This window comes from Rhagoletis zephyria, unplaced genomic scaffold (assembly GCF_001687245.7).
Source record: "Rhagoletis zephyria isolate East Lansing unplaced genomic scaffold, Rhagoletis_zephyria_1.1 Rzeph_scaffold_01254, whole genome shotgun sequence".
NCBI classification, from domain to species: Eukaryota; Metazoa; Arthropoda; class Insecta; order Diptera; family Tephritidae; genus Rhagoletis; species Rhagoletis zephyria.
Window position 1 is genome coordinate 59,147 of NW_016158338.1, and position 16,566 is coordinate 75,712.

The following is a 16,566-nucleotide window of genomic DNA, read 5'->3' on the forward strand; positions in this document are numbered from 1 at the left end:
AAACTTATTGAAATCGAACTAAAATTACGGCCGCTTTTCATATAACAGTAAATTTCAGATATGCTTGAAACTTCAATATTTCGAAATTTAAGGACGCTAATTTACTCAAAATGGATACACCTCGGTTTACCATGTAGCGGTAGCTTTCGGAAAGGTGAAAAACATATATTTAATACTTGCGCCGGGTATTTAATGTTCGGCTCCGCCCGAACTTAGACTTTTTTACTTGTTTTATATTAAATAACTTTTGCTGCATTGTCATAATATAGAGCCAAATGGACTACTGATACTCTAGAATAGAGTGGCAGCATGGTTAAATTAACATTTCGCTTATATTATCGATATTTATGTGTTTTAATATATTTAGGAAATCATTTACAGTCTTATAGGAAATTGCCTTATTTCACTGCCTTTACTTTTTTATGTTACAATATATGTCCAAGCTGTGTGGAGCTGTCGATACAAACATATATGTAGGCTTATAAGCCTGTAATTATACATTTTTCTACATTCAAGTTGAAATAGTATGCCCGAACGGATTAAAAATAGTAAATACTNCTGTCGATACAAAAATATATGTAGGCTTATAAACCTGTAATTATACATTTTTCTACAATTAATTTGAAATAGTATGCCCCGACGTATTAAAAATAGTAAATACTTACTACCTTTTCTACTACTTTAAAATGCGTGAACGGAATAGACCTACCGAAAAAGTGACGTTAAGTTACTGACAACACCTTGTTATTATTACCCCATGCGCGCCAATATATGGTACATACGAATAGATACAAAAAAGTAGCATTTACATATGCAAATACACATCGTGTAAGAGCGCTGTAAGTAGTGTTTGCCAAAACATGAATGGCAAAGTATAGGGCGTAAAATAATAACTGTCGCATAGATTTTTTGAAAACTAAAAGGGTTATTTATAGAAAAGTATTTTTTTTTTGTTAAATTTGTAAATATTTTACTTTAATTTTACTAATTAGTTTTAAAATTTTAATTCTTATTTGCATTTGCCAGCCTTTGGACATGTCTTTTTCAGGTGTAACCCAAATGAAGGTTACAATGCAAAAACTAATTAATAAAATTTAAGTAAAATCTGTGGAAAATTAAAAATAAACTACTTTTTTATTGCGCTTTTCTCTTAAAGTGTTTACAGCAGGTAAACTCAAATGAAGGTTAAAATTTAAAAAGGAATTAATGAAATTTAATTAAAATTTGTGGATAGTTAACAATAAAGTACTTTTTCGCAAAATCTATGCAGGTCCCTTTTATTTAAAAAAAAAAACTGTGCAACAGTTATTATTTTACAACCTGTGTATGATAAAATATTAATAGCTGGAAAAAGGAGTACAAAAAAGAGAAAGGAGTACATTTCCAGATATTTTTTTTGGGAGTACAAGGGAGTACATTGCAATAAAAAGGAGTACGTTTACTCCCAAAAGCAGTACGTCTGGCAACCCTATATATGTATATACATATATTTGTATGTAGATATGTGATGAAGGCATTTAAAAACATACCGTTCCACTTGTTATTATATCACTGGACCGATGGTGATAGTAGTATTGTTGCTGCATCGGTTCATACCGATTATTTTTACCATCACTATTGGCACTTCGACTATTTTCGTTGCTGACATCACTGCCACCGGCTAAATGACTACTGCCAAGGCCAAGTCCACCAACGCCGACACCAACAGTGACACTGTCGGCCACATTGCTGCCGCTACCCGAATTCGAATGGAAATTAGTACCTAGAACTTCGCCCACATTTAGTGAAGTTAATTCCGTTGGGAATACGTAGAATATCACCAACAATGCCGAATATACGATTAAATGGAAGATTACGCAGAACCAGATCAGATTTATCTACAAAATAGATTTAAATAGAAGGAAAGCAAATTAGAAATGTATAACCCATAATTCTTTTTTTCATATACGTACACACATACATATAGACATAACTATAATATTTTTTTTAATTTTGGTTTAAATTAAGTGTTACATGAAATCTCCGAGAGTCGAAATTTTCTGAAATAAGTCTTCAGGGAGGACAATTCTCGCTCAATGTACATAGGGATGAAGTCGACCGCACTTTTTTATAAAATATTTCTTTGTATTCACCACTTCACAACTCCGTAGAGCGGTTATTGAACCCTAGCCTACACTGTAGAAAAATTTATTAACATGACTTTGAACTAATTTTTAAAACTAGTTTATTTTGGTTAAAAAGTTTGTATTTTACGATTGGATAATCAGTAGAACACATTTCATTCTATCAAATTTTCGTTTCAATATATTTTTGGCTGCGATCTGGCAGGCAACTAGGTTCTTAACCAGCTCACGTCTGGGCAATCTAAATTTGTGCTTTGGTCCCAACATGGATACTTGTTCCAAGCAGCTTTTTCTCAACTCGCATTTCCGCAGAGTATGTATGGCACAGAGGGGTCGAAGGTTGATGGAAGGGTCGGTGCAGGGATCTTCTGACAAAAGCTCTCCAACCTCAAATTTACACCGCTATTCTGCAACACTTTCGTATTCGGAGTTTGCTAAGAATCGTAGAAATGGTATGCTGCATTCCGAATCGTATCTTCGAACTTTCGAAATTCGTAACAATGACATGCCTAAAAATGAACGAGTAAGAAATTGCCAGCTTTTCGCGTTATTTTGCACGAAAACAATTCTGTGTCGGAAGCGAGATAAAAATTAAGGAAAAATCAATGTGTGTTTGCAGGAAATATTAGTGGTGTTTTTTTAAACAGATAAATTTTCCTTTCGCATATATATATGTACATATATTTTTCTCTACTGCTTTATATGAACGAACAATAAAAATGTGTGTTGCAGGGTTCGTATTTGCACACACATGCGCAGCACATCCTAACATTTTACGCTCACACACGTGTGCTGTGCATATAAAAAATTAAAAACTTGCTCACATCACATGTGTGTGCCGTTTGGTAAAAAGCACGGGCACATGTGTGTACTTTATTTTTATTAATATCCCAGTGGGAATTAAGAGCACGTAATAATACCTTATTAGCAACTTACTCTTCACCTGGCAGTCATTACCATTTCCCTGCCGAACGTCCCTTACTTTTACAAAGGCATGGCCGCCTTATGTAAGTAGGAATTTAGAATGTACATTTGGTATCAGAGATACTTCTGAGCCGCTTTACAAAGTAAGTTACGTGTAATGCAGAGCAGTCGCTCGGAGTAGTTCGGTGCTTGGAAATAACTTCGGCTGCACGTTATTTTGCAACTGACAACGTAAAGCTGATGCCAGATAAAACTTTGTAGCTTTGCGTGACATTTATAACTTTGCCAGCAAAGCGCCAGACGCAAAAGGTATGCCACAATGAACGCCAAGAAAACAATGTTGTACCGCTTTTTTACTCATCAAAGTTGCTGTGGATTTTAATTATTTTGATTTAAAATTATCAGCAATGTAATTAAATTTTATGTTTCTGCATGAAAACTCGAATGACGAAACAAAATAAATCTTAAACCGGCTGATTGTTAACGCGCGCAAAAAGATGCGAGTCATCTTTTCGCTTCGGCTGCAGCTGTCAACGATCTTATGTGGCATGCTTTGTGCATTTTCATAAATTCATCTTATCTGTCAAAGCGAAGTCAGAAGCGAAAGTTTTATCTGGCATCAGCTTAATGTGTCTTCGGAGGTGTTCATTTTGCCCTTTACTAGTAGATGACATTGGTCATGATGACAATTTTGGTACTAAAAACTGAAAGAAAACATGGCTTACCTCGCAAGGTGCTTACCTATTTCCCCAGTGGGATAAAGCACACGCACATGTGTGTGCTTTGCGTAGAGAAACTTATACACTTCGATTTCTATCTCAAATCTTAAAATAATTTTTTAATATGTTTTCTGTCATATAAAAAAACAAACAACATCTCACTTTTTATTGAATTGTCTTTCAAAAAATAACGTTTAATAAACAAATTCTTTTAAAAATATATTATGTGCATGTGCATGGGCTGAAATTTGTACAAAAATCGGCTCACACACATGTGCATGTGCTTAATAACAAACAGCACACACTTTTCTGTGAGCAGAGTTTGTTTTCCACTTATGCACACACATGTGTATGAGCAGTGAGTACAAATTGAATGTGTTTCTGGCGTGTGTGTGAGCAGAGCATGTGTGTGCAAATACGAACCCTGGTTTGTTGCCCCTTATCGAGAAACTTGGATGCGGTTTAGTTATTTGTACAATAATTTTGGAATGGTGCATCCAAGCGCGTCACCCGAATTAAAAAAACTTTAACATACACGTGTAGTCAAAGGATAAAACTTTAATCTAAAACACAGTTTTTAATTTCCTAGCTATAGTTTATTAATAAATTCGGTTTGAACCATGCACTTTTTTTGGTAAATTTCGATGTTGGTTCTGCGCAAAGATACAGTGGATGGCGTAGCCGGAGTTATATGCACAATAAAGCTGATGCCAGATAAAACGCTTGCTTCGCTTTGACAGATAAGATGAATTATATGAAAATGCACAAAGCATGCCACATAGATCGTTGCAGCTGCAGCACGAAGCGAAAAGATGACTCGCATCTTTTTGCGCGCGTTAACAATCAGCCGGTTTAAGATTTATTTTGTTTCGTCATTCGAGTTTTCATGCAGAAACATAAAATTTAATTACATTCCGCCCTCTTCCCGACGATGCCGAAGGCAGAAATGAGCGCAACCAGGTGGTGGACCTAACAAAATGCATATTTTCAATGGCTTGGAAGAAGTTGTTATTACATTAACTTAATTGAGAACCAGTTCTTCATGCATACATGCGTTCTTGATTACTATGCCCAGACTAGTGTCCGGCCGATCGACATCGGCTAGTATCTGCTAAAAGAATCGGCATCGGTATCGGCCGATTTTAGCCGATTCTTTTTACTTTTTCCGCACTTTATTCCATGTTATTTATTATTTACGTTGCATCTGAGATCCCTTCCACGAAAAAAATGCCAAAAATCAATGGTAAGTCCTAGCTACTTAAAATTTGCTCTTCGTTAAAATAAAATTGACTGGGCTGCAAAACTGCATACTCAGAATGTTTGAAGAAAAAGTTTGAAACTTTTACTTACATGGTTTTTGTTAGATAACGAGCTACACTTTCATAAAAAAAAATATTAAATAAAGGGAAATAGCCAATAAATGCTAAAAGGTCTACACTGCACATATTGTTACGATTATCCTTGAATTAATTACTGAATTCCTAAGTCCTTGTTAAATAGTTTACGTTACAAAAATACTTTCATCATTATTTTAAAATATACGGTTACTGTTTATTAACAAATTGTATTCAATACAACGCATTTATAGTCAGTAGAAACTGCAAAATACAATACAAATACAAAACAATCGAATCACTGAATTTTACAATCTGGGCTCGAATCGCAACAAACGATATCGTACTACTCGTCACGTAAAAACACATTTTTCGGATGATGACATACGTAAACGTACTCTTTGTCCAATTCAGCTTATACTGCCTGACGTATCACGTAATTTTCTTTCGTATCGTTTTCGATCCGTGAACGGATGTTACGATTCGAGCCCTGTTTTTTAGTGAATAATTTCGAACTCAGGTGTTAACAGAAAGTGTCTGTGAATACTGAATATTCGTAACAATATTAGGTAAAACTTATGTATGTATATAAAAATCAGCACTTCCACTTCAACAAAAGTAACTTACGTTTTTGCGTAACTTTCCTACCTGCTACCTGTAAAAGGGCGGCCTACCCAAGAAAAAAAGATACGCATACATTCTAAAATACATACATATAACACTATTTATTACTTAAATTTTATTAATTCGAAAATAAGATAGGTTTGGCGGCCCTGGGATCTTCGACTATTATGTTATGAATTGTTGATTGTTCATTAATCAATTGTTAATTGTAAATGTTTGAAATAAATGCAAGAAAATAATGTATGGGTAACTCATTTCCAGAACAATTAATAACGTATTAGTATCAAATAATGAAGGATTTCAAACTATACAGTATGTTTATAACCCAGGTAGGAAAAGTGGCTGTCAGACTCGCAGTACTGGCGTAGTACTTTCCCAGCCAGTAGTGGGTTTCACATTTAAATTGCGAAAAACGCGAGCTATTTCGAACAATGGAACCAACTAAAATACATAGTACACTAGGTCCCCTATACGAATATATAAACCACGTTATGATGAAATGTGAGGTAATTGAGTGATTTTTTCCATACATTTTTTTCTTAAATGGCTATAACTTTTTGATTAAGGGGTTTATAAAATATATTCAGGTTCGAAAACGTGATGTAATAAAGTAGAATCAAAATTCATAATTCTTTTTATACCCGAGCGCACTTGTGCACAAGGGTATTATAACTTTGTTCACATAACGGTTGTTTGTAACAGGCAAAACGAATCGAGATAGATATAGACAAATGTATACATAAATGATCAGAATGAAAAGAGAAATCGATTAAGCGGTGACTGTCTGTCCGTCCGTCCGTCCGTCCGTCTGTGCACACGATAACTCGAGTAAAAATTGAGATATCTTAACGAAACTTGGTACGTGAACTTCTTTTGGGCGTGGGACGGATGGTATTGAAAATGGGCGAAATCGGATAATAACCACGCCTACCTCCCATATAACGGTAATTTTAAGAAATACGAAAACTGCGATATTTTAGTAACTACTGAAGATAATTCACTCAAAATTGATACTTACAATGAGTTTTAGACGAAAAACATGAATATTATAAATTTTTGGAAAATGGGCGTAGCCACGCCCACTTATGGTTACATGTGTATATCTTGGTAACCGCTACACCAATTTCTTCCAAACTTGGCACAGTTGTTGGTCCTGGTACAGCATACCAACTGGCCGAAAATTTCTAAAATCGGACAATAACCACGCCCACATCCCATATAACGGTAATTTCGAGAAATACAAAATCTTCGATAAATCAGTAAATATTGAAGCTAATTTATTCAAAATTGATGATTGCAACAATTCTTTACCAAGAAATACGTTTATGACAAAATTTTGGAAAATGGGCGTAGCACCGCCCACTTGTGATCACATATATTTATCTCGTTAACCGTTCTAGTAATTTTTACCAAACTCGGTATGGTTATTGTGCTTGCCACATAAAAGCAAACCGTTGAAAATTGTTGAAATAGGACTAAAATTACGGCCGATTTTCATATAACGGTAAATTTCAGAAATGCTTGAAATTGCAATATTTCGAAATTTAAGGATGCTAGTTTACTTAAAATTTATACACCGGCTTATCATGTAGCGGTAGCTTTCGGAAAGGTGGAAAACATATATTTAATACTTGCGCCGGGTATTTAATGTTCGGCTCCGCCCGAACTTAGACTTTCTTACTTGTTTAAATATTAATTAGTCATTTTTTGATGTCTCTGCGTCCATTACAGTCTAATTTCAACCCACTGTGCGGCTGTCTACTCTGCATTTAATTTCAACTAATTTAAAATGTATTTGGCTTGAAGCACTTCAAAGTCAGTATGTTTCTTTTTCAGATGTCTTTTCATGCTGAAATAGTTAATTGCCCAGAGTTAGATGATATTTCAACTAATATTTAATTATTTGCAAAGATATGTATCAAAAGTGTAAGCATTTGGTTTATCTCAATTAGGCTGCTGGGTGATTATATATCAATTTGAAGTTAGTTGTTACATAAGTGGAAATGAATTAATTTTTCTGAGGTAATTGGTTGAGCTATGCCGTACTCAAATACATGCGTGCTAAATATTTAAACGGCAATAAAATGTAAACTATTAATTTTTATACATTATTTCCCTCACTGTATGAATGGGCAGCCATTTATATTTATATCTTCCACACAACGAAGGTGTGTCTTAAAAAGATTATATATTTTGATGTCCAAGTCCTATGCTTAGCAAAATAGATTCATTCGAGGGCCAATAAAAATATCTAGTAGATGACTGTTTTTTTGTTTTATCAGACACTTACAACAGGCGAGCAAAGTAAAAATGTAGCAAAAGAAAATATCGTTTAATGTTTACCTGTAACTTTTTTACATTCATCAACAGTCGGTTATCTAATTTAAAGAACATCAAAATTTAAACATTATGTTTACTATTTTAGGAGCTATTGTTATTTGAGCTTGAGCTTTCTTTGTAAAGTTTCTTATGGTTTGTGAAAATAAACTATTCATCATTGAAAAAGGTTGTAAATAATGTTTATCGCGCCATAATTCAAAAAACGCGAACTATTTTAGGCCTAGGAACTAATTTTATTGTGCGAATGATTTTTTGTGCTTTTTTCTTACATACAAGAGTTTAGTCTTGAAGAGTGAAAAAAATGTCTGATGCGTCTCTTACGAACAGATTTTTGGACATACTTTCAGTACTACGACTAATCCTCTTAATTTATCTCTACCCATAAAATAAGTCTTCAAACAACAATAGCTTCTAAAAAGTAAATATAAAAGTTACAATTTGATATTGTTGTTTAGATTGGATAAATATTGAATCTTATTGTACTAAAACCTGCACCGAAATAACCTACTGTCGATAAATTCCAAAATAAATTCAAGTTAACACTTTAGTTTTTTTTTTCAATAGTCGCTGTATCCTTTTAAGTGCCTGATAAAAGAACAATTTTGAACGCTAACTACTCGATAATTTTATTGGCTCCCGAATGAATCTATTTTTCTAAGCGTAAGGCTTATATGTATGTCAAAAGATATAATTTTTTTAAGACACACCTTCGTAGTGAGGCAAAATAAAATTAAAAATGGCTACTATTCCTAAGGCGTTCGAGATGGACCGCCAATTTTAGGTCCCTTTCGTAATGAAATGAACCACAGAATGTAACCATAAATTCTTTGAAGTTGCTAACAAAATAGCCTGTATATACTTAGGCATACATATGATAGTACGAACAATAATGTGGAAACCTTTGCTTTTCGTCCATATTTGGTAATGCTGACAAACGGCACCAGCGCAATGGTTAAGAAAATGCCACAGAATATCCCCGCCAATAGTCCTGCAAAGTTCAATTGCCAGGGAAGTGTACCGATTCCGAAGAGCAGAGCTGCCGTGCATATCAGTTTGAAAAGCGCAATATGTGGCTTACGCAAATGCTTCCAGTGAATTAGTATGAGTATTACAACTAGCGAGGCTATTACACCGGAAAGCGATGCCAACGGCCCAACCTGTTCAAAATAAATGTAGAAATATAAAGAATACGTAAGGACTGTTTTAATAAAAAAAAATTAAAATTACATTGCTATTAAACTTACCTCCGGCTTATATGGCACTAATACAGCGCTGGTCAAGTTGCCCGCCAAACCCGAGCCGATATATACAATAGCTGTGCGTATTGGCCCAATTAAACGCTCCAAATCGGCTAGAAAGACGTGTTGAAAGGCAATAGTAATGGCCAAATGTAGAATTCCGGCATGCAAACAAAGCGATGTGAATAGACGATAAAATTGATCAGGCACCTCAACAGAGAAGAAAGGCAGCATGCCGCAGACGTAATTCAGGCAGGAAATCTGAAAAATTTTTGGTTTTACTAATATTACCATTAACGTTTATAGATAATGAGATTTCCGACCAAAATTGACTGAATTTTATCCCTTTGGTGGGCTGGCCAGATTAAAATCTATTTAGTCGGTTGAATATATTTTCAGAAAAGTTGAAGAAGAACTTTACACCATTCCACATTAGGTCAAATGATACATTTGGCTGTGCGAAAGTCCAATTTCGTAAAGGCAGTTTTACATTATTTTTTGCTGCCATTCTGTAGAGAATACTCCAAAATAACAGAAACTTCACTTAGTTTTTGTAAAATAAAAAACACCGTTATACAGCAATAAACCAAAGTTACACTTTCAAAACGTTATTGATACGTTGTTTGCGCAACCGGTTTATTTTGTAAATTTCAAGTGCATTGTTTTTGTAAAGTTCGAATAACTAAAGGAAAATTTTAAATGGGGAAAAAAATATATCTAAGTGAGAACCTATGTCCCAATTAAAAAAAGTGACTTTTTATCATTTGTTTGCAAAAAACTGACTTATTTGCATAACCTCAAAAATTTTTCTGATTTATTTCAATTTATGATTTTATGTAAGCTTTTACAATTTTGTTAACTTTCGGCAAACAAAATGGAATCGGAAATGGATAAATTAAGATGTAATGAGTTCAATTTATTTTACTTAATTTGCCGTTTTTAGCCGTTTTCATGAAAAAAGGTTTTTTGTGGGCTATCATGCTATCACAAAAGGCAAGTTGTTTGAAGTTTGGCTGATTGGATGTTCGAAAAAAGAAAAGCCTTTTTCGGTTGTCAACCATGTTGAAAAAAAATTTGGTGCTGCTGATATTTGCGAAAGTTCCATGAAACTCTAAGAAGAAAAAAACGCGTATTTTTTGCAATTATTTATCAAATAAATATGAAAATTATGGGAAACAATTTGGAAAGGATGCTAAAATATTTATATCTGAAAACATTGCGTTTCTTGCTGATGAGGTTCTTTTCGAAATCAAAAAGCCAACTGTGTCGACCATCAGCCGGATTCTAACTTTCGCTATCGCTAAAGTGCTAAAATAGGATAGCCAACCTTTTTCCGAATTTTTAGCTATCTCCAAAAATATCTCCAACATTTTTTGGTGATAAATAATCCATTTTAATGGTGATAAATAGTGAAAATGGAAGTATGTGATACCAAAAAAAAAATAGCAGCCTCAATTTGCATTACATTTCATCTCCTGTAGCGTAGCCGAGGCTATGTTACAAATACACTAGCGCCTTCGCAAAAAGGCAAATCCTTGAGAGAACTCACGGACTGAAATTTCCAATTTTTTTTACTCAAAGTGAATAGAGCTTTGAACATTCTTTTAACAAATTAGTTATATAAACATTCGTATTCTTTTCAGGAAGTTACCAGCGATTTTCGGTAAATGTGTCACAAAGCAGCATTTGTATTCTGAATATAAATAGATAATATCGGTGGAGAATTTGGAAATACTGAAACCTCAAGTGAAAATGAAGTGATTTATGAAGACAAACTGCTTTAGGAATCTCTCCTCAAGACATATCTGCGAGACATGTAGTAAATATTTTTCTTTTTTTAATTTAGGAATTTCGATAATGCCATAACTAATCGCTAGAAGAAACCATTTATGTACATGTGACCATACTTATTTTATTATATAGCTCATTTTAAAGAGGAGCGGGTTGTGTATGATAAGAAAATAACTTGTGTCAAAACCAAGCTAATTGGACAATGTTTTTGAGTAATACCTAAAACATATACTCATCATTTGAACATACAAAAAAGCAGTAAGTTCTGTTTTACGAAAGCCAAGTCTGTTTAACATTTTATTTACTGCCTTTACACTTGTTTTAACGTTTTCCATCTTTTTACATTAAAATAATGCAATATTTTAGCTGCTATTAATTTCGCACAGAAAAAGTAATCATTTGACCTAATGTGCATTCCCAAGATAGCCGGTGCTACGAATCGAAAATTATTATAAAATATACGTCAACTTTAAGCCACACCCACAACCCGCTCCGTGGTTGTTTATAAATTCTGCTGAACTATAGACAAGTGTTCTCCAGGCTAAGAATTTTGATACCGGATCCACCGAGACAAACATCAATATTTTTTTTTTTTGAGAGCCCGATATATAACTCCCTGTGACAATTACTTCCAGGCTAGGAAAACAATGTAGATAGAACATTTCGGTGGACCTCCATATTTCAGGGGTAAATTGCTCAAAACTGGGTAAGTATGGCTAATAAATTAAACGTGGAAGAGCATCTAAACGTAAAAAGTCTGCAGAAGTTTGTGGTCTTACTGCCTAAATCGGACTTCAATAGTAAGTAAACTGGACAAGAAGGACTTGTCTAGATTTGCTGCGGTTTTCACAGGCCATTTGACCATAAGCACTCTCGCGACTAGGATGGGACTGGACTAAAACGTTACCTGACCCTGCCACTAGACAAGTTTTCTCCGCACAAAGTTCCGATCAAAACTGATGAAAACCGACCAAATTCCGTATGCAAGGTTCCCTCCACTTTGTGTGACAATATCAAGGTGCACGCCACAAACTGGAGGAGAAGCGCGGCCAAACACTAACATATGTGTAAGCGCCAATCTATTATTATTACTTTCAATCCAGCTCTTATAATTTATTAAACACAAATCAAAAGTTAGTCGTCACTCGTGTTAAAATTTCGGCAAAAGGGAGACTGAGCAGTGCTAATTTATTGAAATGTATGCGAAAGTTCTTAAAATAATGAATTTTTTAGGATATCATTAGAAATTAAATGGATTGTAGTTTGCGAAATGAAATTACAAGGAAATTTAGAGAGATTTGGAAAATAAATGGAATTATGGTAATTTCGGAAGCGCTCCTTTAATTCTAGTCTAGGGATGCCAAGGGTAATGAGTATAGTATTTTACAATATTTTCGATATATTTTAATATATTTATAACAACTTTTTCGCTTTCATGAATCTTCCAAGGATTATTATTATTACTATTATTATTATTATTATTAGTATTATTATTATTATTATTTATTTATTTTTTTTTTCTTTTTTTAGGTGAGGGAAATGCTTTATGCACTGGCCGGGGGCGCTAGTCTCTATACTACCTTCCCCGAGTGTGGGACTCCCACCGAAGCGTGTTGGGCTACCCACTAAAACCCAAACTCCCACCGCCCGCGCAAGAATCCCGCATCTGGCACCGCAATTCTGCATGTCTTCAGATGCAGGAGCGCGCTGTTAGAGCCTTGGGGCTGCTCTTTTGTAGGGGCGTTTCATTCGGGTGTCCTCAGTAGACAACCGTCCTCTCGTTTGCAGCGGAGTACGAATTTCACGTATCTCGCAACTGCTTCCCACTTTTCTGCGCTGGAGATCATTACTCCAATTATGTTGTTCGGAGTTATGTCTCCGTGTCTTTCTTCCAACATTCTGCGCGAAATCAAGAAGTGTTCGCAGGTGAAGAATGTGTGGTACACGTTATCTTCGACGTTTCCACAGTAGTGACAGAACGGTGAGTCCACCCTTCCCATTCTATGAAGATATTCTCGGAAGTAACCATGACCGGTGAGGAATTGCGTCAGGTAGAAATCGACTTCCCCATGTGGTCTGTTCAGCCATGTTTGAAGGTCGGCTATCAGGGAGTGTGTCCATCGACCTTTTGTGCTCGCGTTCCAGTTTTGTTGCCACTGCTGGATCAGTTGCTCGCGCGCCCTTGCCGCGGCAGCTGCTCGACCTATCTCGGCACTGAGATTGTAAATCTCTTTTCGCTCGTAAGCAAGTAGCTCAATTGGCATGACGCCAGAAATAACTAGAACCGCGTCCGCGGACACTGTACGGTATGCAGAAGCAATGCGTAGTGCCCCTCTGCGCTGTACCGAAGACATTTGAACCCGGTATTTTTTGACTTTCAATGCGTCAGCCCATATTTCTGCCCCGTACAGGAGCACCGATTGGACCGCTGTCATCAGAAGCTTCCTGCGGCATGGCTTCGGGCCGCCCACGTTTGCCATCAGCCGGCTTAGAGCCGCCGTGCTCTGCGCAGCTTTTTCACATACTCCATGGATGTGTTCCCAGAATGTGAGTTTGCTGTCAAGCTTCACCCCTAGGTATTTTGTAGACCTAGAAGTCGTCACGGGTTGAGGTCCGACCATTATATTTATAATTGTTGGGATCCGTTTCCTGGTGAGGAGCACGATCTCCGTTTTGGCTGTAGCCAATTGCAGACCGTGATCGCTCATCCATCCACTGACGTTGCGCATGACCTGGTTTAGCTTGAGCTGTGCTAGCTGGACATTTCTTGCTGTTATGACGGCTGCCACGTCGTCCGCGAAGGCGACAAGGAAGGCGCTCTCCGGCATTTCCGTGCGCAACAGACTGTCATACGTGGCGTTCCAGAGGTCCGGGCCAAGTACAGACCCCTGTGCCGCTCCGCCGGTTATACGTCTCTTTCTCTGACCTTGTGTTGTGTCGTACAAAAGCCAACGGTCTCTGAGGTAGTCCCGGATCATATCTAGCAAGTATGTTGGAACCTTGAATGACCGTTCCAAGGCCTCCAGCATATCGTCCCATCTTGCCGAGTTGAAGGCGTTCTTGACGTCCAGTGTGACTAGCAGCACTATTGGCCGCGCCTGGTGGCAGGCTTCTTCGGCCTTATGTACCGCCTCGACTACTTCGCCAATTGCTCCTATAGTTGAGTGTCCCTTCCTGAAGCCATGTTGTCGGGGTGAAAGGCCTCCCTCGCTTTCTATGGCTGACGTCAAGCGTATTTTGAGCAGACTCTCCATCATTTTGCCTGCTGTGTCTAGCATGCAGAGTGGCCGGAAGGATGAAGGAGAGTTTGGGTCCCCTTTGCCCTTGGGTATAAGCACCAGTCTCGCCTTCTTCCATTGGCTTGGGAAAACCCGGGCCCTAAGGCAGCTGTTGTACATGTTAAGCAGAAGATCAGGGCTCGTTTCCGCTGCTAACCTGATTGCCTCCGCTGGTATGCCATCTGGGCCTGGAGCCTTGCCGGCTTTCATGCTTCGCAGGGCTAGCTTCAGCTCGTCTGTCGAAAACAGTGGTGCCTCGGCTTGCTCCTCGACGAACACTGTGTCGGCTCTTAGTGGGTGTGTGGGAAATAGCGCATCCACTATATTCTTAACTCGGGCCTCATCCATCGCCTGTGATGATGTATGGAACTTTTTCATCACTATTTTGTATCCCTGGCCCCAGGGATCGCGATCCACTTCGTCGCATAGCGCTTTCCAGCAGTTCCGTTTGCTCTTCTGTATCTCGGCCCCAAGTGCTTTCTTTGCGCTTTTGTAGGCTGCTGCTCTGGTCAGCGCCTCGGGTCTACCACGAGCGCGCGTTGCGAGTCTCCGCATTCTATGGCAGGCCCTTCGCAGCTCAGCAATTCGGTCATTCCACCAGTATACCTGCTTTTTACCTGACCATGCTCTCCTCTGTGGCATTGAGGCTTTGCATGCCCGGTGAATGCAGCGCATAGTTTCTTCGACCAGCTTAGTACAAGACTCCCTGTTGTGGATCTCTCCCGTTGTGGGTGAAATGCCTTGGGAATCTGCTAGGAGTGACGTATCGAACTTGCGAACATCGACCCTAGACGGGTTCCATCCTGGTTTCCTGCGAGGGATACTACGTGTTTGCCCTCGCGTGATGTCAGTGACTTGGAAGGTGATGTAGTTGTGGTCGCTACCACTCAGGTCTTCCATCACTCTCCATCCGTCAGCCCTTCGGAGAAGGCTTTCTGAGACCAGGGTTATGTCGGGGATAGAGTATCCAAAACCCGGCCTTCGATATGTAGGGGTCGTTCCGGTGTTGAGGATGGTCAGGCCAATGCGGGCTGCCATTTCAAGGACCAGTCTTCCCCTGGTGTTTGTTTGGGGCATACCCCATTCCACGCCTCTTGCGTTGAAATCTCCAGCAACAATTATGTGGCCGGTTATATCGCGCAATTCGTCTTCAAGGTCTTCGAGCTTTCCCCTGAAGACAGGGACTGTGTCGTTTGGAGACAGGTAGCAGCTCACCACAGTGATTTGCGCCATTTTAACCCAGACGTAGCAGCGTCCTACCCCGCTGCTCTCTGCGCGATGGTTGGGGTTAGCAATCCATATCGCGGCCGAGCCTGATTGGTCAACATGCCAGGTTTCTTTTGTTCTATAGGGTTCACTGATGATGACAGCGTCTGCTCTTTGTTCAAGAACCAATTGGTCCAGCAGGTCATCAGCTACCCTACTCCTGTTCATATTGCCTTGTATAAATTTAATCATATTCTCCCAAGCTTTGTCTTAGCCTCAGCAAGGGCATCCCTGAAGGCCTTGCACGCTCCCGACCCGGGCAGGTGATGGGAATTTTTCTGTCCATCTCCTGCCGAGCACAGGTAGCAGCTTGGGCTTTCTTTACACGCAGAGGCTATGTGGCCCTGCTGACCACATTTCCAGCATGAACTGCTTCTGTCTGGGCCTTTGCATGCCGCCTTTTTGTGGCCATACCCCAGACAGCGGAAACACCTTTGGACATCCGCGCGCTCTCGGACGCGGCAGATAATCCAACCTACTCGCAGCTTCCCCTTTTCAATAAGAGTCCGGCCTGGCAGTTCATCGATTTCCACCACGGCCATTCTTTGTTCTCGCGAGTTTACAGCGAGGAGAGAGACGCGAAGTTGGCCATTCATCTTGTCTCCTAACTCCCCGCGTATAGCGTTCTCCACTTCTGGGGCCGTGGTTAGGCAGTCCATGCCCAGAACTTCTAGACGTAAACGTCTAGTGAGAATACGGGCGTCTCCAAGCTGGCCAATGGCAGTGCACACATTTTCCTTAAATGCTGTGTGGTTGCCACAGCGCTCCATTTCGATGAGCACGCCGCCTTCGCGGGTTTTCCGAACAGATCAAATTATGGTCTCCGTCTTTTCGATTGGAGCTTACCACGTATCGTTCCCAGCACCTCTGCATAGGTTTTGCCTTCAGCTGGCTTAATGATTTATTTGGCGAGACTCTTCTTTTTTCTC

The 16,566-nt window shown here is 38.5% G+C and overlaps 1 protein-coding gene across 1 annotated transcript in view; it reads right to left on the reverse strand.

The window, feature by feature from the left end:
- rho-5 (rhomboid-5) overlaps positions 1–16,566 on the reverse strand; it is a 76,784-nt gene that overhangs the window by 26,395 nt on the left and 33,823 nt on the right. The window contains exons 3-5 of the mRNA XM_017616694.1: positions 9,309–9,563; positions 8,964–9,221; positions 1,530–1,877 (exon numbers count right to left, since the gene is read on the reverse strand). Of these exons, the coding sequence (XP_017472183.1) occupies positions 1,530–1,877; positions 8,964–9,221; positions 9,309–9,563 (861 nt within the window). The remainder of the gene's footprint in view (positions 1–1,529; positions 1,878–8,963; positions 9,222–9,308; positions 9,564–16,566) is intronic.